Genomic DNA, 25,507 nt, shown 5'->3' on the forward strand with positions numbered 1-25,507 from the left:
TGCTGTGGCTGTATAAAGTTATGAGTGCTGTATGGAATACAATGAGAACTCCAGAATATTTGCAGTGAGCCAGCTGCAGGAACATCACTTTGAGTATGGGAGAGGTCTACTGGTGGTCTTCCTGAATTTACAGAAAGTATATGTCGCTCTATTGAGAAATAAAGTTTGGGAGTCACTAAGGAGAGGGATAGGTAAGCAAATAGCATAGAGGTACAATAATAGTACCAGGGAAGTGTAAGTTGTCTGAGAATCGGAAGAGGAGAACAGGATGGCTGCCACAGAGAAACAGACTGAAAAAATTAATTGCACTAGTTCCATTACTTTTGCTAGTGGTGATGGATAATGACACAAATTGCAAGAGATGGGAGACAAGATGATAGCAATGCTGTTTGCTGATGATTTGACAATATGGGGAACAGTGAGGAGGCAGACAGAAGCAATTAGATGTTTGGGAAGAAGTTTTGCAAGAGTACGGTGTAAAATTCAATGGATAGAAGTGTGAGCAGGTGGACACAACAAGAAAAAAAAAGGATAGATCTATAGTAAAACTATAGCAACTAAAAACAGTGGGAAGTTTCAAGGAGTATAATGCAAGAAAATAGAAGCAGTGATGAAGAAATGAACAACCTAGGCAAATTGATAGATTTATTATAAGTATGAGAGGAATAGTGTGGAACAACAAAGCCAAGCCCCCCTTCCTGAAAACTTAGAATGTGGTATACCAAACATATTATATGACACTTCTGTTGTGTGTTGCAGAGAACAGGGTCATGAAGGAAAGGGGAACAGGTACGATGCGAATAAGTGAGATGAAGTTTTGGAGAAGTTAGGTAGTTATAACAAAAATGGAAAAAGATGAGAAATAAAGGGGTTAAGTAGATAATATGTGACTGAGGAAGAAAGATCAAAATAGTGTGGGCATTTGAAGAGAATGGGCGGAGATGAAGATTCCTCGGAAGATGGTTGAGATGAAGGTGGAGGGCAGGAGCTCATGGGGCAATCTCAGAGCAAATTGACTGTAAAGAGTGAAAGAAAGCATCCAAAAGATAGCAGAAGACTGGGCCAGAATAGTGATGGTTGTGGGAATACTGGAGAAGATTTGTAATTTTTTGTAATTTATTTGCGTGAAACATGTAATCACATGCATAGCAATTGGTAGTACAATACAACAGCATACAATCTAATTTTACTTTATAACAGGAACTTAAGAATGTCATCCAAATTATTTGACATAATAATACCTTAGATTTTAGTTTCTACAGTAGGCTATAGAAGCACTCCTCAATGAGCCACGATTTTAGATGTTTTTTGAATGTCTCTGCAGTTATTACCTTCAGTTCATTTGGCAGTGCATTGAAGTATTTTGCTCCATTAATATATGGACTGTTTGTAGTGTTTTTCAGTCTTCTGTGTATCATATGGTAATTTTGTACTTGTCTAGTATTGTGATCATGAATTTCTGCATTACGACAGGTATATTTCTTATCTTCTACAGTTAATACTATTGTTTCAAACATATACATTGAATAGATATTCAGAATTTTTAATTCTATAAACAATTCCTTACATGATGTTCTAGCATCTTTTTTGCCTAATATTATCTAGGCTTTTTTCTGGAGTTTAAATACTCTGTCTACATGAGTTTTGGAAGCCCTGCCCCACAGTTCAAGACCATATGCTAGAAATGGATGTATTAAACCAAAATACATCATCCTCATTGTTTGGGTATTGACATACGCAGCTATTCTTTTGAAAACATACAGGCTGGATGATAGCCTTCCACATACATTGTCAATTTGTTGTGTCCATAGTAGTTTGTTATCTATGCATACCTAGGAATTTACACTCACTGCAGATTTTCCCTATGGTATTACTATCTTGAGAATCAATACAAGTTTGCAAATCACCAACATTGAAGGGGACTATATTTGTGTTTTGTAAGTTGACTTTTAGATTGTCATTTTCAAACTTTTCCTTTGCAATATCTATAAATGTTTTTACCTCTATGCCAAGATTAAGAATATCATTTCCTCAACAAAGGCCTGAAGTGTCATCTGTATACATTGTAATGAAGGTATCATTTTTTACTATCTTTGGGAAGTCGTTGACGTAACACATAAAAAGGAAGGGACCAATTATCGATCCCTGAGGCACACCAAATTTAATACTCCTGACCCTTGATGTATTACTTTTTAATGTTTCTCCACTATTGTGTGAGATTGAGGTACACTGTCTTCTGTTTTTTAAATGTGATGTGATGAGGTGCAATAATTTTCCACTTATGCCATCTCTAGCCAGTTTTGACAGAAGTACCTTATGATCAACCCTATCGAAAGCCTTTGATAGGTCTAGGAAAATTCCAGCTACTTACATGCCTTCATCAATTTTGTCAAGAGCTCTCAGTATAAATTGAAGTGTTGCAGTCATGGTGCTATGACCACTTCTGAAACCATGATGAAAATCTCCCAGGATGTTGTGCTTATTATAATGGTCCAACATATATTTCTATTATAATGGTCCAACATATATTTCAGAATTAAGATAGAGCTGATTCTGTTCCATGCAAACCCTGCCGGTAGGGGCAACTACATGGTGGTGGTGGCAGTGGTGACTGGCTTTGAAATATTATCTTTGTCTTGAAATTTTCTTGGCAGATAGAATAGTTCTTCCTTTTTGGGCATGCATGTGGTACAAAGTTATTTCTTCTTCTCATACTTCAAATACACCATCTGTTTTACACTTCCCCCCAGGGGGTTCACAACTCTTTTGTGGATACGTGCGTGGCGAGCACGGGGCCCCGAGCTATTGCAGCCTTCTTTCTCTCCAGGGCTGCATTTCCTTCCCCTTCCCCTCCTTTCCCCTCCTTGCTCCTTTCCCGTCGCCCCCTCCTCTCCCTCTCTTGGTGTCCTTGCTTATGTTGGCCCCCGCTATCCTCCTGGTCCTGTTGGTTTTACACTCCGGCTTTGTTGTGTAATCATCTCCTCCTTTTGGCATTCCTTGGTCCCCCTCTGGGGTTTGACCTCCATTACAAAATTTCTCCTCCGTAGTGTGAGCCATTTGGGGAAGAGCACCTTACCTAGTGTCTCCGACGTGCGCCCTCCTAGTACATTCCACCTTTTCTTTCACGTCGTTGTCTGATGCTAGGGTGCATAGCCAGCACGGTAGCCAGCCCGTGTGGTGGGGTCGCTATGTACCCTTTTGGTTGAGCCCCCTGGACACACAGGGATCACACTTCTGATACCTGAGCTGTGACCTCCTCATGCATGCCTTGGAGTGGTTGCTCGTCATCCTGGAGCATCGGAATTCCCGGCAATGGTCGCCGTGCCAGACGGCCCTTGCTGTGGCTGGGTGGCGCCCGTGAGGAGAGCCCCTGATCGGAGTGGGTGGTATCAGGGCGGACGCTATGCAAATGAAACGCATACGGGTCCAGAACTCTGGCCGTTCTTCTGCGGCCGTCTCTTTGCGTGAAACTGATTCCTCAAGTGCTGCTTCTCTTGCCCCTTCAGCCTTCCCTTCCATGGCTACCCCCTGGGAAGAGGGTCAGGCCCGTCGTCTAGGGGCAAAACCTTTCCCCCGTTATCTAGTTTGCACCAGGACTGATGGAGATACTTTCACCAGTGTCAAATCTTTATTCTTTGTGGAACACATTGAAGACAAGTTTGGCAAAGTGGACTCCTTGAGCAAGATGCGGTCAGGTTCATTGCTGATAAAAACTACTTCAGCTGCCCAATCTGCAGCCCTTCGTGCCTGTACCCATCTTGGCACAATTCCTGTGTCCATTACCCCCCACCAGTCTCTAAATATGGTACAAGGTGTGATTTTTCACAGGGACCTCATCCTTCAAACTGATGAGGAACTTCGGGACAATCTCGGACGGCGGGGTGTTCACTTTGTTCGGCGTGTTCAGAAGGGTCCTAAAGACAATCGTATTGATACTGGTGCCTTTATCCTGGCCTTTGAAGGGGATACCCTTCCTGAGAAAGTTAAGATTATGGTCTATCGCTGTGATGTGAAGCCGTACATCCCACCTCCTATGAGGTGTTTTAAGTGCTTGCGGTTTGGTCACATGTCTTCCTGCTGTTCCCAGGCCCCTCTCTGTGGTGACTGTGGACGTCCACTCCATGAGGGGAGTCCCTGTGTTCCCCCTCCTGTATGTATAAATTGTCGTGGTAGTCATTCTCCACGTTCACCAGATTGCCCCGTATATAAGAAGGAAAAAAAGATACAGGAGTATAAGTCCCTCGATCGTCTAACCTACACAGAGGCCCGTAAGAAATATGCAAGACTTCACCCTGTGTCCATGACATCTAGTTACGCCTTGGTTACATCTTCACCCCTTCCTCCCCCTTCCTTACCCCCATCCCGGACTCCTCTCCTCCCCCCCTCCCCTGCGGCTCCCACACCTTCTCCTATGGGCGCTGCTCCCCCTCCCCAGCCGGAGAAGTGTCCCACTCCTTCGGCGTCTGCTGCTCAAGGGCGCCTCTCCCGGGATGCCCCTTCCCGGCACCTTCCAGGCCAAAGGTCTGCTGCCTCGCGACGACCGCGAGAGCCGCGGTCTGTCGGCCCCCAAGTCGCCCAGTCTCTTTCTGTTCCTGATCTTGCTGCAGCTGGCTCCTTCATGCCACACAGCCCTCCTCGATCTCAGTCTGAATGGAAGAAGAAACATAAGTCCTGGGACAAAGAGCCTCTGGTGTCACCGGAGGTCCCTTCCCCGACTTCACAACCGGATTCTGACCTGTCGTTCATGGATGTCTCCCCCTCCCCCATTCAAACCATCGTTCTGTGGTTCTCCAATGGAATTGTAATGGATACTATCGTCACCTTCCGGAATTGAAATCCCTTCTTTCGTCCTACTCTGCAGCTTGTGTGGTTCTCCAGGAATCTCATTTTACTGATGCTCACTCACCGACCCTCCGTGGGTTCCGTGTTTTCTGTCGAAATCGGGTCGGACCCCTCCGGGCTTCTGGTGGCGTTTGTACATTGGTCCGTACAGACATTACTAGCACGTGGATTCCTCTTCAAACTGCATTGGAAGCGGTTGCTGTTAGGGTCCACTTTGACTCTGCAATCACAGTTTGCAATCTTTATCTCCCTCCTGACAGGACTCTTACACCTGCTACCTTAACCGCCCTTCTTCAGCAACTTCCTCCTCCCTTCCTCCTCCTTGGGGATTTTAATGCTCATCATCCTTTGTGGGGCAGTGCCTTTCCATCTAGACGATGTCTTCTTATAGACCAATTTATTGCAGACCACGACCTGTGCCTTCTTAATGATGGCTCCCCTACTCATTTTAGTGCCGGTCATGGTACCTTTTCTGCCATTGATCTTTCTCTTTCTTCTCCCTCTCTCCTCCCTTCATTACACTGGTGGCCACACGACAACCTTTGTGATAGTGACCATTTCCCGTTGATTATCACGCTCCGTTCGCGTTCCCCGATGGCCAGGTTGCCTCGTTGGTCTTTCCAACGCGCCGATTGGCCTCTATACACTGCACAGGTCGCGTTTTCTCCCTCTTTGTCGGGTTGTATTGATGACGTCCTCCGTGACGTGTCTGACGCGATTGTTCACGCTGCTAGCCTTGCTGTCCCGCGCTCATCTGGACCATTTCATCACCGGCAAGTCCCGTGGTGGAGTACGGCTATTGCCATTGCCATCTGTGATCGCCGTCGAGCTTTGCAACACTTTAAGAGGCACCCATCCGTAGCCAGCCTTACTACCTTTAAACGCCTTTGCACTAAAACCCGTTATTTAATCAAACAGAGCAAGCGGATATGTTGGGAACAATTCGTTTCTTCCCTTGGTTCCACTGTCCCTCTGTCACGGGTATGGGCTACACTTCGCTCTCTTCAAGGTTGCCATCGGCAGTCCACCCTCCCAGGCCTTCACCTCCCAGATGGCATTTGTACGGACCCATTAGTTCTTGCAGAACATCTTGCGACCCATTTTGCAGTGGCATCAGCGTCAGCCTCCTATCCAGCTGCTTTACTTCATCAAAAACAGCAGGCTGAAGCTCCCACCTTATGTTTCACCACTTGTGAGTCAGAATCTTACAACGAACCTTTTACTGAATGGGAATTTCTTTCTGCTCTATCTTCTTCTCATGATACGGCCCCTGGCCCAGATTCCATTCATAACCAACTGCTTCAACATCTCAGTGCTCCACAACGGCAACATCTTCTTCGGGTGTTTAACCGTATCTGGCTCCGGGGTGACTTCCCTTCTCAGTGGAGGGATAGCATTGTGGTTCCTGTCCTTAAGCCTGGTAAGAACCCCCTATCTGTTGACAGCTATCGGCCAATTAGTTTGACCAATGTTGTTTGTAATTTACTTGAACGGATGGTAGCCCGTCGGATCAATTGGGTCCTCGAATCTCGGGATCTATTGTCACCTTACCAGTGTGGCTTTCGAGAGGGACGATCTCCAATCGATCATTTACTTTGCTTGGAATCCGCAGTTCGGCAGGCTTTTTCCCAGCGCCGCCATTTGGTTGCAGTGTTTTTTGACCTTCGCAAGGCCTATGACACGGCCTGGCACCATCACATCTTACTAACCCTTCATCAGTGGGGTCTTCGGGGCCCACTCCCGATTTTTATCCGCCAGTTCCTGATCCATCGGTCATTCAGAGTTCGAGTTGGTACTGCTTTTAGTTCTCCACGGACCCAGGAGACGGGCATCCCACAGGGTTCTGTCTTGAGTGTCCTTCTTTTCCTCATTGCTATCGATGGACTTGTGGCCTCTGTCGGTCCCTTGGTCACCCCAGCCCTGTATGTGGATGATTTCTGCATTTGGGTTAGTTCCTCCTCGATGGCATCTGCAGAACGGCAGCTCCAGGTGGCTATACGACGTGCCTCTGCATGGACCCTCCCACACGGGTTTCAATTCTCTCCTTTAAAATCGCAGGTGGTCCACTTCTGCCGCCGTACTACGATCCACCCTGATCCAGAGCTCTATCTCGCTGCACAACGATTGCCTGTGGTTCCACAGTTTCGTTTCCTGGGTCTTCTTTTCGACAACAAGCTCACTTGGCTGCCCCATATCAGACTCCTGAAGGTAGGATGTTTCCGTAAACTCAATGTCCTTCGCTTCCTTGCCCACTCCTCTTGGGGTGCGGACCATTCCCTCCTCCTCCGTCTTTATCGTGCTCTAGTTCTGTCTCGCTTGGACTATGGTTGTCAAGTTTATGGTTCAGCTGCTCCTTCCACACTGCACGTGCTGGATCCAGTCCACCATCGTGGTATCCGTTTGGCCACCGGTGCCTTCCCTACTAGCCTTGTTGATAGTCTCCTGGTTGAAGCTGGGATCCCCCCCACTTTCTGTTCGGCGGTCCCAGCTTCTGGTGTCTTATGCCCTCACTATCCGTTCTTCTCCCACTCATCCTTCCTATTCTATCCTGTTCACAGACCATGGACGTCGCCCACCCGACTCCCGCCCTCGGGCGGGTTTACCGGTTGGGCTGCGCCTTGCGTCTCTTTGCCGTGATTTTCAGCTTCCTTCTTTGTCCTGTCTTCCTCGCTCCCTCCCCTCCACCCCTCCTTGGTTAGTTCCTCAGCCTCGAATTCGGATGGATCTCCGCCAAGGTCCGAAAGATTCCATCCCCCCGATGGTGTTCCGTTCCTTTTTCTGCCAAATTTTATGGGAGTTTCGGGATGCTGTTGTTTTTTACACTGATGTCTCTAACTTGCTGATCATGTTGGGTATGCCTTCACGTCCTCTGTTGGAACGGAAAGTTATCTGCTGCCACCTACATGTGGGGTGTTTACTGCGGAACTGATGGCAATTTCCCAGGCCCTTACCTTTATTAAACAATCCCAACACAACCGTGTTTTGTTATGTACAGACTCGATGAGTGGCCTTCTTGCTATTGACAGGTGTTTTTCGCGCCATCCCTTGGTCTCTGCCATCCATGACCATCTCGCTGATATTCACCGTGCTGCTTGTTCCATTGACTTCCTTTGGGTCCCTGGCCATGTGGGTATCCCGGGTAATGAGCTCGCTGACCGTTTGGCTGGGGGAGCAGTTACTTACCCCCCGTTTTCTGTAACCCCTCCTGCAGCGGATTTACGGCTTCACATCAAATCCCACTTCACACAGTCATGGGCCAATTCTTGGGAGGCTACTCCCCTGTCTAATAAACTTCGTGCAATTAAGGTGACACCAGGCCCATGGTGTTCTTCCTTTCGCCTCTCCCGAAAGGACTCGACCACACTGTGTCGTCTCCGCATTGGCCATACCAGGCTGACCCATGGTTTTCTTTTGCGTGATGAGCCACCCCCGCTATGTGGTTGTGGAGCCTTCCAGTCAGTGGCCCACATTTTGGTTGAATGCCCCCTTCTTTTGGCCCTGTGTGCTAAGTACAGACTCCCCCACACTTTACCTTTGATGTTGGCTGACGATTCCCGGATGGTCTCTCTGGTTCTTGGTTTCCTCCGGGAGAGTGGTTTTTATTCTCAGTTTTAAGGTTTTTAATCTCTCTGGTGTTGGGGCAGGGCGGTGAGTGTTTGGGTGTCTCCCACTGTAGGCAGTGTTGAGAGATTCCCGATTCACCTCCCTGACCGGAATCCTCTTTTCTTCCCCTTTTACTCTGTTTTTTTTTTTTTTAAGTCTCAGGTTCAGCATAGTGTTGGGTTCGTTCTCTTGCCGACTTCCCTCATTTTGTTTTTTTTTTTTTTTTTTTTTTTTTACCAATGACAACGTGACTGCTCTTTTACATTTTTCCCTTTTTCCGTTTTATTGTTCTGACTTTTCTGAGATGTCCCATTAGCAGAATGGAGTATATTTGAAACAAGGGACTGATGACCTTGCTGTTTGGTCCCTTAAACCTCAAACAACCAACCAACCTGTTTTACACTTGACAATGCCTCTATGGCTCCAATACATTAGACATGTTTTTATAAAGCAGATGTGAAGATGGTCTTTATAGATTGAAACTAGTAGTCTGATGACATAAAAAATTTGTGACCATAGATGTGAAGTAAAGGAAATTTATTCTATTTTCGGGTCTCTGTTCAGTTTGCAACCATGTCATAGTCTGTGATGCTGGAATATTTTCCATAGTATGTAGTATCTTACACATACTCAGTACATTACTTTTTGTCAATGATGTCCATCAGTTTTTTTTGTACTTAATTTTTTAAAATACTTAAGAGGAGAAGGGTGAAATTGTGATAGACCAATAATTGTTTGTGTCCTTTTCTTCTCTCTTTTACGTATATTGTGATGACGCGTTTCTTTAAGTAAATTAGTCTGTGGTTGACCATTTGAGACAGCCAAAATTAGTTATGTAGAAACATAAATGTGATTGTGCATAAAATATCATGAACATGTGAGTGACTGAATGATGGTATTCCAGCAACCATCTTCAAGAAATGTGTGCATACTGTAGCAGAACCACAAACCAACCTCCGTGACTGCTCCTTCCAGGCAGTTTATTTCCCAGATAATTGAAAGTATTTAATTTCCATTTTCAAACGGCGAAAGAAAGGAACATGAGCAGTTCTGAGCCCATCACAATTTCACCCTGCTTCTTTAAATTATTTGGAAAAAAAAAAAAAAAAAAAAAAAAAAAAAAAAACACGCACAAAAAACTGATGAGCTTCACTAATAAAAAAGATACTGAGTATAATATCAGTATATTTTAGTATGAGTTTAGGCACAAAAGATCTACACAAAGGCTATATATAACTGCATGAATACAATACAAGATCTTTTTGCCAAGACAACCCATTACAGGCATATTTATAGCTATATCAAATGCTTTTGATGTAGTGGATCATAAAATATTCCTTATAAAAATTTATCAGTATGGTATCAGAGGTCTGGCAAACAAATTGATTGCATAGTCCCACATCATCAATTGCTCACAGACAGACACTCTGATGTACACAGACAAGCAACTCATTCAGGAACTGAAGTTCCATATGGAAGTAGAATAGCAAGCAAGATGTGTCTAAGCTCTTGCTACTGGAAGCTCAGCTATTGCTCCTATACATATCAACTAGCTTAGCGTCTGCTGCTTCACTCACTGTATGGCCTGCAGAGATTTTTGTGTTTTGTTTTTATTTAATCGAATTTTTATATTGTTCACAAATTGCAACACGCTCTAAGCTTTCCACACTAATCAAGGCCATACAAGCATGCTCTTTCCTGAATGTACTTCTGACCAAAAAGCGAATCTTGTAGCTAGTGTCCAAAGTTTTTGTTAATCATGCCTTTTGCGTTCTTGTGGATATACTCCCATAGCAACTTTCATACCGTGACAAATATTTCTTTATATCTAACCGAGAAGTGAAATACCAATTTTCATAAATAAAGTTTTAAAATTTTTTTAAACACTGTGACACATATTTTTAAATTTCTAAGTGAGAAGTCAAATACCAATTGTCTTAGATGTAGTCTAAAAACCTTTAGTAGTTCTTTGGTAATTATGTATTTGAAAAAAACTCTAACCCCTTATTTTCACCCCCTTAGTGGTCGAATTTCCAAAAATACAGAAACAGATATTTTTTAGTTTTTGACTGATAAACCAAATTCCACTTTCCACATTTCTAGATTCAAAATTCCGTTAATAGAAACGTACTTTCAAAAAGCCTTTCATCCCCTTAGGAGAGGAATTTTGGACAATTCCTTCTTAAATGTTGCCTACAGTATAAGATCCATACCCTCTCCAAACCTGAAGTTTCTATCCTTAGTGATTTGGGCTGGGTGATGGAGAGTCAGTCGGTCAATCAGTCAGGACATCGCCTTTTATGTATAGAGATGACTTCAGCCTGAATGTAGATGCTCAGAGAACCATTATATTTGCAGATGAAAGAAGTGTACTAAACAAAACACTACAGAAAGCTGTGAACCTCTTCTACTGAACAATCCAGCTTTTGGGCTATAAACAACAGAGTAACCAGTAATGCTGAAATTATTGTTTCTGTGAAACACACACACACACACACACACACACACACACCACCCGCCCTGGGGGCTCACCACTCTTTGCCGGATTTGTGCTTGGCTACCATGGGGCTCCAGCCTTTGCAGCATCTTTTCCCATTTGCGCTGCACGTCTATCCCCTTGCTATTCTTTTTCCCCCTCTTCCCCTCCCTTGGGGAACATGTCTGGGATGTTGCTGGAAATGTGTCCTGCATATTCAGTTGCTGATATAATAGTCTCTCCACTGTCTTTCATTTCTTCTTTATTTTTCCATTCCCCTTCTCCTATCCCACTTGCACTTCAGTGTTTGAGGTTCCTCTTTTTCTTCTTCCTCCCTGTGTACTTCAGAAGGCCGGCCCCCACCCATCCAACTTGTAACAGGTGACTGGGTAACACGTAATTCCCAGCCTTGGGTCGACATGTAGGGTTCGCAAGCACCTCCTGGTACAGACCAGGCCCAGGGAGGTGTGGTTGCCTAGCTGCTACCTCCCCAAATTGTCGATTGGTCCCTCTATCAGGTGTTCGGGAGGTATGACCGAAGGTGTGAACAATCACCTAAGGCGGGTGCACCCCCTTGTGGAGGGGCCGTCCAGTTGGAAGGAGCGAACCATCGGATATTCTTGCAAACATGGGGGATTTTCTCACAATGAACCAAGCATCATCTTTGCAGTCCACGTCTACCAGACGTAAAGAGAATGAAGCTCTCAATTCAAAGACCCTCACAGCTGCACCACCGTTCCTTGTGGTTTCACGTAGTGAAAACGTTCAGTCCTTTGCAATCCTGCTCTTGTTTATGTAATGGCACTTTGTTTTTGGAGACTATTTCCGATTCTCAAACACAACTACTGCTTGCCACTTCACTTCTCCATGGTTTTCCTGTTTGTATCGAGGGCTATGGAACTCTGAATTCTTGTAAATTATAGATTGCAGTGATCAGTCGTCCTTTTTATATTTTATTGTGCAGATCTAGATTTCGGCTAGAAGCTAACCATTCTCAATGCTAAGAATACAAGAAGTACATAGTTAGATGATGTCATAAAAAGTTACAAGTAATGGAGTAACTCATATGGTTTGTATATTACATACCACTATTATTTTTGCTCAATGCATGTAATCCATGTTAGTCGGGTTTCATCCACAGTTCATTGAATACTGGTGCTTGCGGAACGCAGGCTGTATGCAGCGTCATGTAACCAACCGATGTGTTCTCCACCCAGCCAAATGTGTAGCCTGCGGCAGGAATATGCACGAAGGCGATTGTCCACCTTCTTCCCCTTGCCGTATCAACCACAATGGTGACCACTGTGCCTCCTCTCGAGATTGTTGCATGTATCTCGATGAGCGGGCTGTCCAGGAGATCTGGGTAAAGGAAAAAGTACCATACCTGGTTGCTCGCAAGTTATTGGCTAGCTGAAAACCCTATGTTCTACCATATGGCACTTACAGTACTGTTCTTGCTACATCTTGCTCCATGAAGGACATGGCCATGCGGACATGCAGCCTCAAATTCAGTTCTGAGGTTGTGCAATCGCCCATTGTCATGGTAGCATCGCTGTCTCCTTGTCCGGTTGTGCTGAAAGTAATCAAACTCGCACCCCACAGGGCGAAGTCACCAGCTACACGACTGGCAGGCACGAAAGGCTACAAGGGATACTCCCATGAAAACTTCCTGCATATCTCCAGCCAACCAACATCTGAGTCTTCGTCTGCTAACTGGAAAGGCTCAAAGAAGTCAAACAAAGGCAAACAGTCTTCTCCTTCGCCAACTCGAAGATCCTCTTCGATGGTGTCACCATATGATACCCTCACCCATCTGGCCTGTGTGTCGCTGGTGTGTGCTGAACTTCGCAGACCAACAGCAGAAGAAAGCTGATGCTTCTGTGGACGTCATGGAGCAGGATCCTCTCGCCTCTGCGCCCTGTAGCAGCAAGTCTTCGCAGGCTGTCACTCGGCATCCAACAAGGTCACACCCCTTCATTTTTTCCTTGTCATGACTCTCCTCCAATGGAAAATTTGCAGCCTTTGATCCAACAAAGATGATTTGCAGCTGCTCGTAGAACGACAGCAGCTGCTTGTTCTCTGCCTTCAGGAAACAAAATTGTGTCCTCACCCCCCCCCCCCCCCTTTTTCCCCTGAGGTCAGCATTCAGTCTATGGGGGAGTCATGCATGTCATATGAGATGACTGGGATGACGTTCATAGTCGACCCATCTCCCTGACTAGTGGACCATCCCCTTTGGGGTTCTCCCAGATCCTGCCTGAGAGGTGCCCTCTTGGCTGACTTTCTGAAGCTACTTAACCTCTTCTGCCTTAATACAGGAGCACCCATGTTCCTTTCAGACTCCATGCACACCTATTCCTATTTGGACCTATCTTTCTGCACTGCCCAGCTTGCCCATTGTCTCGAGTGGTCCGTTCTCTCTGACAAAACCTCAAGCAATAATTCCCATGCGCTATCTGTTAGCTGACTCCTACCCCACCTCCATGCACACCCAAATGGCAGCTTACTAAGGCTGCCCTTTGACCTCCCTGGCTACCTTTGACAAACAAGATTTTCCCAGTTGTGATGACCAGGTGGCATATCTTACAAACATTATCCTTACCGCCGCAGAATGTTCCATTCCTCGGACTTCCTCTTATCACGCTGTGTCCTGGTCCCGTGGAGGACTGAGATGTGCTGTGATGCCCTCGCATGCGAAGGTGCACTCTGTGTTTTTAACCATTGCCCTACAATGGCAAACTGCATTCATTATGAACAGTTGTGGGCACAGTGTCGTTGCGTTCTTTGGGATAGCAAAAAACCTAGCTGGATTTTATTCACTAGTTCTTTTAACAGTTCAAATCCCTCTTCCTTCATGTGGGCCAACCTCCGATGGCTCACTGGGACCAAGATCCATTCCCCAATTTCCGGCCTGACAGTAGCAGATGATGTCATCATTACTACTACTGTTACTACCTCCAACAACTTGGGCCACCATTTTGTGGAGATTTCGAGCTCCTCTCACTATCACCCTGCCTTTCTCCATTCGGAACGAGTGAAGGAGGCTCAGGTGATACCCTTCTCTTCTCAGAATTGTGAGTGCTATAATGCCGTCTTTACTATGAGGGAGCTAGATCATGCTCTCACTTCATCCCATTCCTCTGCCCCAGGGCCAGACGCTGCTCACATTCAGATGTTGCAGCACCTTACTCTTGTGGGCAAGCACTTTCTGCTTAATTTGTACAACTGCAACTGAGGCGAGGGCATGTTTCGAGTCTCGCACTTAGTAACCACTGCACAGTGTGGATTTCGAGCATAGTGTTTTACAGTTAACCATCTCATTACTTTGTTCATTCATGTCATGAATGGTTTTCTTTGGAAATACCAGACTGCGACCGTGTTTCTCGGTTGGAGAAAGTCTAAGACACCTGTTGGAGGACTGGTATCATCCTTACTCACTACACATAGGGCTTCCGTGGCTGCCTGCCCCATTCCCCTTCAGGAATTTTTAAAAGAACTAGGTTGCAAGGTAGGTGTATGTCCTGCATTGTTGGACACATTTATCCGGGAAAACATTGTGCCTCAGAGTTCTGTCCTGAGCAACATCCTCTCTGCTATCGCCATTAACCCTGCAATGGCCTGTCTCCCACTGGGTATCTCCAGCTCCCTTTTCGTTGATGATTTTGCCATCTATTGCAGTTTTCCATGGACTTGTCTCATTGAGCGGCATTTTCAGCAGTGTCTTGATCATCTTTACTCAAGGAGCATCAACAATAGCTTTCGTTTTTCAACTGACAAAGCTGTTTGTATGAATTTCTGGTGGCGCAATTGGTTTCATCCACTGTCGTTACATCTGGGCTTGTTGCTCTTCCATTCATTGAAACTACAAAATTTCTGGAGCTCATGCTTGATAGGAAACTTTCGTGGTCCACCCACATGTCTTACCTAGCAGCCCGCTGCATGGGTCACTCAGTGTCCTGTGTGTCCTCAGTGGTACTTCTTGGGGTGTAGATCTAACCATCCTGCTCCATTTGTACCGGTCCCTTGTCCATTCGAAACTAGACTAGGGGTATTTCTGCACATCCGGCCATCTTATGCCGTCTCAATACTATCCACTATTGTCGCATCCACTTAGTCACTGGCACCTTTTACACTAGCCCGGTTGAGTGTCTGCATCCAGAAGCTGCCGAACTACTGCTGCCCTACCACTGTGACTTTCTCCTCAGCAGATATGCACGCCGTTTGTCTGCCATGCGTGAACACCCATCCTATGCCTCCTTCTTCGATGAATCCTTTGATCACTATTACTTCCTAGAGTTCACTTTTGGCTCTTGCTCCACCAGCTCAACTTCATACTCCCTGCAACTTTCCTGGTGGATGTGAACCCTTCCCCACCTTGGCTTCATGCAGCGGCCCGTGTTCATCTTGGACTTCATTTGATTCCTAAGGCCACTACTCCAGTCTCTCTCTACCGCCTTCATTTCATGACCTTTGCATGGAATTCGCAATAACACCTTTGTTTACACTGATGACACACTTACTGACTGTGGTGTCAGGTGTGCCTTTGTCATTGGCGCTAACATTTTTCGGTATCTGCTCCTGGAACACTGCACAGTATTTACAGTAGAGCTCTCTGCCTTGTATCAGGCCATGCAGTACATCCGGTCACATGGGCTTTTCAGTTGTGTCATCTGCTCAGACCCTCTCAGTGCCCTTCGAAGCTTCTGTGTGCTGCACACTGTCCATCCCTTAGTGCAACGGGTCCAGGAAAGCTGTCACTTGCTCACTCTTAATGGAGTCATTGTGATGTTTATATGGATTCCTGGTCAAGTCTGACAGGAAACGAGGCTGCTGACACTACTGTCAAGGCTGCAGTCCTCTTATCTCAGCCCGCTATTTCTTACACTCCCTCCCATGATATCTTTGTTGCCGTATGTTTGCAGGTGATGTCACTTTGGCATCACTCACTGGCCCACCCTTCATGGGAACAAGCTCCAGGTCATTAGCCTTTCCCAGCAGCTTGGATGACTTCCTTTTGTCCCTCTTGCCATGAAGACGTCATTTTAATTAGGTTGCTTATTGGGCACTGTCCTTTTAGCCATTGCCATTTGTTAAATGGTGCTCTTCCACCACTTTGTGCACATTGTGCCCAACTTTTAACTGTCCGCCATTTCCTGACAGAATGCCCCTTTTTTTTTAAACTGCTTACATTCCCGTTTATGTTTGCCATCTGAGTTATCATCCATTTTAGTGAATGACGCGTGGGCTGTCGACCATGCTTTACTTTTTATCCATGAAGGCCTTTTAATTTTTTGTTCTGGACCTTAGTTTCTCTATGGCTTATTTTATAGACCTTTCCCCATGTCCCTGTTTTTAGGTATCTTCCCTTCTGTCAATTTGGATTGATGTGTAGTCATTTTTAACTCCTCTCATTGTCTTTGTGTTTTTTTGTTTTGACATGGGCGTGTATGGTACTAATTGTTTTTGTGCCCTAAAGCAAAAAAAAAAGCCTCGACTATTTGTAACAGTTAATAAGCAACTAATAAAATCTAACACTAAATTCAAATTCTTGGGTCTGTAGTTACAACATGATACAAAATGGAATAAACCTATTGATCAGGTAAACACTAAAAAAGTAGTAGTAGTTGTTATATCTTGAGTGTGCTGCAGGCAGGCATGTACTAGTCTGAAAACAGTCAAAAGTGCATGCTATGCATACGTACATGCTTACCTACGATATGGTGGGATATTCTTGGATAATTCTTCAGCTGGCCTTGGCGTTTCCAAAATCAGGAAGAGAGCTATGAGGATTGCTAATGGATGCAAAACTAGAGACTCTTGCAAATCTAATTTCAGAAAACGGCAGATGCTCACACTACCTTGCTTATGTATTCTTGAGACAGTAAAATTCTTGAAAAACCACACATTGCGAACCAAATGCATACTAGTATTGTCCATGGGTCTTCAGCTGTTCAGTGAGCTCCTCCCAAGTATAAAGTCTATTGAAGACAATTTGGCACATAAATTTGTTAATCTGTGTAGTCTTATTTACTGTATCACTGTTTGTACTCTGTAACAGAAAACTCAACCTGTAAATGTCCTGATTGTGAGTTAAGCGCAACATAAGAGCAATTCAATGAAGCAAAACTTATAAACATGTTGTATGTATTGTAACCATAATTTACCCAATGTAAGTATTAACATATTTTTGCTGACATCATAGCATGCTGTACAATATGTGGACGAAATAAATGAATTTGAGGATGTGGAAATGAGAGCACAAATCAGTGCTACCAGGTATTGAGGTCAGCTGAAGTTTCTCTTTTGCAGGTCATTCATTGCCGATATGCTAGTCCGAACAGAAGGCTATTTGCAATCAGTGTACAAGGAACTTCAGTATAAGCCAAGACTATTTGTTCTTGATGCAGTTTTTGAAGCTGTTGGATGTAAACCTGGAGAAATTGATGAACCTGGAAAGTTGCCAACTATACAACCGGATACTATTTTGTTCCTTGCTGAAGAATTTAAAAGACGTTCATTTTTCATCCTTAAAACTGTTGATAAATATATTGATGAAATTGAACCATTGGAAGTAGCTAAACTACTTGAAGTCATTGCATCAGCATCTGGTAAAAGTCCATACTTGGAGGAACTGCAGAAAGATAAATCACTCCTTATTGATTGCACATGTATGTATTGCATTTCATTAAATGTGGTAAGAATCTCATTAACAACAGTTTGTGAATGTTACTCATTTTAGAGTGAAAAAATTACTTGCCAATAAGCTAATGTGTGGAAAGAGAGATATTTTCTCTCTTCTTTTCAAGATTGGAGTCTACATTCTGAAGAGAATTTTCAGTTTTAATTACAAGATTTTTGCAGCTCGACATGTTTTGGCAGCTCTATGTTGTTCTAATGAATCTGCGGTCATAGTTTGGCAACTGAAGTTTGAGTTTTGGGGGTGGGGTGGGGTGGGGTGGGGGGTGGGGGGGAGGGGGTACATAGTGGTGCCTTTTGGAGCTTATTATGTTCCATTGTGGTCAGACATTCTTTTTCTCAATTTTTTGTATTTGTTCTGTGAACAGAACGTTAATAGTTTATTTAGCTTTCCAATTTTGTTTCAAGTGAGTATGCAGATAACTACAGCTGCTTCTCTCTGAGGCATGAAATGACACAGCAATTCACTAAACTAGGTTATAGTAGTAAGAAACTGGGCTCAAAATAAACAGTTCTTATTGACAACTATAAGTGCATCGTGCTCCTTGAGAACAGTAATAAAAAAAAGTCATACCATATGCTTCTATGCTTTTGCTCCAGTCTCTGAGCAGCAAAGTTGTAACCATAACAGAGAGAGTTCTAAATTTTCCACCAAATGAATTCTGCTTACTGTAAATGAATGCAGACTTGAAGTTTTTTCTCAGAATTGACACACATTTTCTAAATGGTTTTACATTTTCTTGCATTAAGGTCTGGTTCTTTTATAAATATTTGAAGACCTTTCTTATGTTCAAAGACATATAATACAGTATCGAACTCTAATTTTTTGTACCTACTTTGTCTATTCTCTCATGTCTTTATAGTCACTGCTGGAGAGGTGTACACAAATTGCAAAAATTTTAGTCCATAGTTAAGGGTATGACACTATTTGGTCTGTTCCTGCTCAGTGTTGTATTGGCAAGAAATAGAATGTGATAGAAGTCCTGAATGTTGTAATGGTTCCAAATTGTAGATAAGAGGAGTGTTTGCAAAAGTACTAAACATATGGGTATTTGTATCACATGACCATCTCTAATGACCTCTTTATCTATGGGATGTTAAACCACAATCTTCCTTATCGTAGGAGGCTGGATACTGAATGAACCTTTTTGTCTGAAGAATCATATTAACTGCATAAGTCTTAAAGATTTCAATTGCCACTATGTTGCCACTGTTACAGTGTTAAAAATCATTACAGAATTACCAGGAGCTAATGGTAAATTAATTCTTTACTAACTACTGGTTTTGATGAGCTGATTATCTTCATTTATCGTAACCTTATTTGCAACAGTCTACATATAAGTATACTTCTGTGGTGTCAACTAAAATAAAAGCTATCATGCTTCGCTGCTGTCGATAGTAAAATACATTAAACAGTCATCATTAAAATGTACTGGCATAGTTAATCAGTATTCATACACTGTCATAGTCGGGTTCTATCATTTAATGTAGAGTGAACTCACGTACTGACCCTTATTTGATGTTTCAGTAATAATGTTTGGCATTTAGACTGTTGTAAATACTTTTATGATACCTAAAGGTGATCAGAAAATCAAGAATGGTAGTTAATGAAGAATTACGTTATCAACAACTCTTCATGTCTGAAATATGATTTTTTCCAAATACTTGTTAGCTGTGGGGCACCACTTACACAAAATGTGTTCCCATTTTTTTATTAACTGAATATTTATGACTTTAAGCATGCAAATTTTAATGTCTGTGTCTTTCATGAAAGTGTGTGTTACTCAGACGTGCAAAGCTTCTCTTGCCATTGAGGCATGGATTTTAGTTTCTTTGAACTGAGCCCTGTGCCATTTCATGAAGCTGTGGTTTGACACATCATATTGTATTTATGAGCGCTTTGTCATGTCACACTCATTGAACCCCCCTGCGGGTCCGGGGATTAGAATAGGCCCGCGGTATTCCTGCCTGTCGTAAGAGGCGACTAAAAGGAGTCCATCCCCCTCACGGGGGTAGTTAGCGCCTGCGTCCGGAGACGGACGGTTCCACGACCTATCATCGTGGTCTTTTTGGTTTTTCACTTCTCGTTTCTTCCTTCCTTTTGTTGGTTCCTTTCTTTGCTCTTCTCCACCTCACTGTCTTCCTTACTCTTTCCCTTGACTTCTCCTTGCCTTCTCATTGCCTTTTTCTCCTTGCCTTCTCATTGCCTTTTTCTCCTTGCCTTCTCATTGCCTTTTTCTCCTTGCCTTCTCATTGCCTTTTTCTCCTTGCCTTCTCATTGCCTTCTTCTCCTTGCCTTCTCTGGTCTCCGCCTCGGCGTTTGAGACAGTCTGTCCTCTTTCTCCCTCTCTCTCTTCTTTTTCCTCTTCTTCCTTCCTCCCTGTGTGTGCCTGAAGGCCGACCCACGCGTTCGCACGCGTAGCCGGTGACGGGGTAACGCGTAAGTCCCCGCCCTGGGTAGACATGTAAGGCACGCGCGTACCCCCTGGTAAAGGCCAGGCCCGGGGAGGGGTGATTGCCTGAGCTGATACCTTCTGACCATGCCGATTGGTCCCTCCGTCTGTTTCTCGGGAGGTGTGACCTGAGGTGTAAACATTCACCTAAGGCGGGAGTGCCCTCTGAGAGGGTCCCCACAAGGAAGGAGCGCGCCATCGGAGACGCTGGCAATCATGGGGGATTCCTCCGCAATGGATTCTACTCCATCTCTTTCGACTTCGACCCAAAAACGGAAACGTGACCAGCCAACAGTGACAAAAGTACTACCGCCTGCCCCACAGTTCCTCGTAGTTTCTCGATCTGAGGACGGAAAGGATTTTTCCTCTGTCAACCCTTTCGTTATTCAGAAGGGCGTAGATGCCATAGCCGGATCTGTCAAATCTTGTACTAGGTTGCGTAACGGCACCTTATTACTAGAAACTGAGAGTGCCTTTCAGGCACAAAAACTGCTTCGGGCCACCCTCCTGTACACGTTCCCTGTCCGGGTGGAGGCCCACCGAACTTTGAATTCGTCTCGTGGTGTAGTCTATACTAGCTCCCTCGACGGATTGACTGACGAGGAGCTTCAATCATTCCTCGCTGAGCAGGGCGTGACGGCTGTCCATAGGGTCATGAAAAAGGTCAACAATGACCTTGTACCGACCCGGACAATTTTCTTGACCTTCGATAGTGTTAAGCTGCCATCGCGCATCAAGGCGGGCTACGAGGTTATTTCTGTTCGCCCCTATGTCCCGACACCTACGCGCTGCTACCAGTGTCAGCGTTTCAATCACACTCGACAGTCTTGTTCCAATGCGGCTAAATGTGTCACTTGTGGCAGGGATCCCCATGAGGGTGACTGTCCACCTCCGTCTCCACGTTGTGTGAACTGTCAGGGTAACCATGCCGCATCCTCCCGCGACTGTCCTGTCTATAAGGAAGAACGCTGTATCCAAGAAATTCGGGTCAAAGAGAAAGTGTCCACCTCGGCTGCTCGCAAGCTATTGGCTAGTAGGAAGCCCACGCTGCTCCCAGCGGGGAAATACAGTACTGTCCTCGCCTCTCCTCGGACTACCCGGGAGGTAGCAACCCAGACATGCGATCTGACCTTCAGCACCACGGTCGTCCGTTCGGCCAGTGCTAAGATCGCGCGGTCGACGTCTCCTCTTCCTCCCATCACCCCACAGACACGAGCACCTTCCTCAGCTGCTGCTAAGACGAAGACAACGAAGTCAGATGCACGGGCCTTCAAGAAGGAACCATCCCGTGCAGACTTCCTCCGTACCTCGACCTCCCAGCCTTCGACTGGTACTTCCACTACACGTCCTTCCAAAAAGGCGCATAGGAAGCACAGTTCTCCTTCTCCGCCACGGCGCATTTCTTCTCCTGCGCCACCCAGCGGTTGCCGCCCCAGGCCGTCATCCGTTTCGCCTGGCCGCACCGCTGGTAGCCGTACATCTGGCCGTTCATTGGCGGAGGAAGCTCCCCCTCCCGGCCATCCTCCCGAGATGGCCGATGACCCTATAGACCCAATGGACGATGACTGTCCGCCTACTGATAGCGGCGGCAGTGCTCGCTCGAAGCCAGGCCCTAAGCGGCCTTCGAGGTGACCACTTCTCTCATCTTCCTTTTCTTACGATGGCACTTATTCACTGGAATATTCGCAGCATTCGCTCCAACCGAGAGGACTTGAAGTTGCTGCTCCGCTTGCACCGTCCGCTCGTCGTAGCCCTCCAGGAAACGAAGCTACGCCCATGCGATCAAATTGCCTTGGCACACTACACCTCTGTGCGTTTTGACCTACCCCCTGTGGTAGGTATCCCAGCTCATGGAGGGGTTATGTTGCTGGTCCGGGATGATATTTACTACGATCCCATCACGTTGCACACCAGCCTGCAGGCAGTTGCCATCCGCATTACTCTCCCCACTTTTACGTTTTCCTTTTGTACCGTTTACACTCCATCGTCATCTGCCGTTACCAGGGCAGACGTGATGCAACTTATTGCTCAGCTACCTGCACCATTTTTGTTAACTGGAGACTTCAATGCCCACCATCCCCTTTGGGGCTCTCCAGCATCCTGCCCGAGGGGCTCCTTGTTAGCAGACCTTTTCAACCAGCTCGAACTTGTCTGCCTCAATACTGGCGCCCCTACTTTTCTTTCGGACACATCTCACACCTATTCCCATTTAGACCTCTCTATATGTACTCCCCAACTTGCACGCCGGTTTGAGTGGTATGCACTTTCTGATACATATTCGAGCGACCACTTCCCGTGTGTTATCCATCTCCTGCAGCATACCCCCTCTCCGTGCTTCTCTAATTGGACCATCTCCAAGGCAGACTGGGGGCTCTCCTCTTCCAGAGCGACCTTTCAGGATCAAACCTTTACAAGCTGCGATCGTCAGGTCGCACACCTCACGGAAGTCATTCTCGCTGCTGCTGAATATTCCATCCCTCACCCTCCTTCTTCTCCACGTCGCGTACCGGTCCCCTGGTGGACCGCAGCATGTAGAGACGCTTTACGTGCTCGTCGACGTGCTTTACGTACATTTAAACGCCACCCTACAGTGGCGAATTGTATCAATTATAAACGATTACGTGCTCAGTGTCGTCGTATTATCAAAGAAAGCAAGAAAGCCAGCTGGGCTGCTTTCACAAGCACCTTCAACAGTTTTACTCCTTCTTCTGTTGTCTGGGGTAGCCTGCGCCGGCTATCTGGCACTAAGGTCCACTCACCAGTTTCTGGTTTGAAGGTCGCGAATGACGTCCTTGTGGCCCCTGAGGCTGTCTCCAATGCCTTCGGCCGCTTTTTCGCAGAGGTTTCGAGCTCCGCTCATTACCACCCTGCCTTCCTCTCCCACAAACAGGCAGAGGAGGCTAGGCCACCTAACTTCCGCTCCTCGAATTGTGAAAGTTATAATGCCCCATTCACCATGCGGGAACTCGAAAACGCACTTGGCCGATCACGGTCCTCTGCTCCAGGGCCAGATTCTATTCATATTCAGATGCTGAAGAACCTTTCTCCTGTGGGTAAAGGTTTTCTTCTTCGTACATACAATCGCATCTGGATTGAGGGACATGTTCCCGCATGCTGGCGCGAGTCTATTGTTGTCCCGATTCCTAAGCCGGGGAAGGACAAGCACTTGCCTTCCAGTTATCGACCTATCTCGCTTACCAGCTGTGTCTGTAAAATGATGGAGCGAATGGTTAACTCTCGATTGGTTTGGCTGCTCGAGTCTCGACGCCTACTTACCAATGTACAATGTGGATTTCGTAGGCGCCGCTCTGCTGTTGACCATCTGGTTACCTTGTCGACCTTCATTATGAATAACTTCTTGCGGAAGCGCCCGACCGCGGCTGTGTTCTTTGATTTGGAGAAGGCTTACGACACCTGTTGGAAGGCGGGCATTCTCCGCACCATGCATACATGGGGCCTTCGCGGTCGCCTCCCTCTTTTTATTCGTTCCTTTTTAATGGATCGACAGTTCAGGGTACGTGTGGGTTCTGTCCTGTCCGACACCTTTCGCCAGGAGAATGGGGTGCCACAGGGCTCAGTTTTGAGCGTCGCTCTCTTCGCCATCGCGATCAATCCAATAATGGATTGCCTCCCAGCTGATGTATCAGGCTCCCTTTTCGTGGACGATTTTACCATCTATTGCAGCGCGCAGTGTACACGTGTCCTGGAGCGCTGTCTTCAGCGTTCTCTTGACCGTCTTTACTCCTGGAGTGTCGCCAATGGCTTCCGTTTTTCTGCCGAGAAGACGGTCTGTATTAACTTCTGGCGCTACAAAGAGTTTCTCCCACCGTCCTTACGACTCGGTCCCGTTGCTCTCCCAATCGTGGAGACAACCAAATTTTTAGGCCTTACATTTGACAGGAAACTTAGCTGGTCTCCACATGTGTCATATTTGGCCGCCCGTTGTACCCGTTCTTTAAATGTCCTCTGTGTTCTCAGTGGTCTGTCGTGGGGAGCGGATCGAACCGTCCTACTTCGTCTATATCGGTCGATCGTCCGCTCCAAGCTGGATTATGGGAGCTTCGTATACTCCTCTGCACGGCCATCCATCTTACGCCGCCTGAACTCCATACAACATCGGGGTTTACGACTTGCGATCGGAGCATTTTATACCAGTCCCGTAGAGAGTCTCCATGCTGACGCTGGCGAATTGCCACTCACCTACCGGCGCGATATACTGCTTTGTCGGTATGCCTGTCGGCTACTGTCGATGCCCGACCATCCGTCTTATCGTTCCTTTTTTGACGACTCTCTTGACCGTCAATACGGGTTGTATGTCTCTGCCCTGCTACCCCCTGGAGTTCGCTTTCGTCGCCTCCTTCAACACCTTAATTTTTCACTCCCTGCAACCTTTCGAGTGGGCGAGAGCCGCACGCCACCTTGGCTCCAGGCTCAGGTCCGCGTTCACCTTGACCTCAGCTCGCTCCCAAAAGAGGTCACCCCCGGTTCAGTCTACCACTCCCGTTTTTTGGAACTTCGTTCGAAGTTCATCGACATGACTTTCATTTATACAGATGGCTCTAAGACCAATGACGGGGTCGGGTGTTCCTTTATTGTCGAGGCACAAAGTTTCAAATACCGGCTCCATGGCCATTGTTCTGTCTTCACAGCTGAGCTCTTTGCCCTCTACCAGGCTGTTCTTTACATCTGCCGCCACCAACATTCTGCTTATGTCATCTGCTCAGATTCCCTGAGCGCCATCCAGAGCCTCAGTGATCCGTACCCGGTTCACCCTTTCGTACACCGGATCCGACGCTCTCTTCAGCAGCTGGTGGACGTCGGTTCTCCAATTAGCTTTATGTGGGTTCCTGGCCATGTCGGTATCCCTGGGAACGAAGCTGCAGATGCCGCGGCCAAGGCTGCGGTCCTCCAGCCTCCGACAACTTCTTGTTGCGTCCCTTCGTCCGATTTTAGCAGGGTGATTTGTCGGCGCATCTTATCTCTGTGGCATGCCGATTGGGCTGCACTTACCGACAACAAGCTTCGGGCCTTAAAACCTCTTCCCGTGGCTTGGACGTCCTCCTCACGCCCTTCTCGGCGGGAGGAGGTCGTTTTAGCCCGGTTAAGAATTGGACACTGCCGGTTCAGCCATTGCCATCTGCTGACGGCTGCGCCGGCGCCGTTCTGCCCATGTGGGCACTTGCTGACGGTTAGACACATTTTAATGTCCTGTCCAGATCTTAACACACTGCGCCTCGATCTTAACCTGCCAAATACTTTCGATGCCATTTTAGCGGATGACCCACGAGCAGCTGCTCGTGTTCTTCGTTTTATCAATTTGACAAACCTCGCTAAGGACATTTGATGATGCTGTTTTTTAATCCTATGCCTGTCAGTCTGTCTTTTATCGTGTTTTCCCTTTTAGTTGTTGTGGTCAACTTGTGCCTCGCGGTGCATT

General features: G+C 46.1%; 1 protein-coding gene across 3 annotated transcripts in view; it reads left to right on the top strand.

Moving 5' to 3' along the window:
- The window catches only part of LOC124616055 (ataxin-10), a 110,905-nt gene that overhangs the window by 49,131 nt on the left and 36,267 nt on the right, over positions 1–25,507 (top strand). For all 3 annotated transcript variants that reach the window (XR_006979841.1, XM_047144288.1, XM_047144289.1), the window contains one exon: positions 17,231–17,589. Coding sequence is in view for 2 of the 3 variants with exons in the window: in XM_047144288.1 (XP_047000244.1) it covers positions 17,231–17,589 (359 nt within the window). In the remaining variant the exon portion in view is untranslated. The remainder of the gene's footprint in view (positions 1–17,230; positions 17,590–25,507) is intronic.

Source organism: Schistocerca americana, chromosome 5, assembly GCF_021461395.2.
Source record: "Schistocerca americana isolate TAMUIC-IGC-003095 chromosome 5, iqSchAmer2.1, whole genome shotgun sequence".
Lineage (NCBI taxonomy): Eukaryota > Metazoa > Arthropoda > Insecta > Orthoptera > Acrididae > Schistocerca > Schistocerca americana.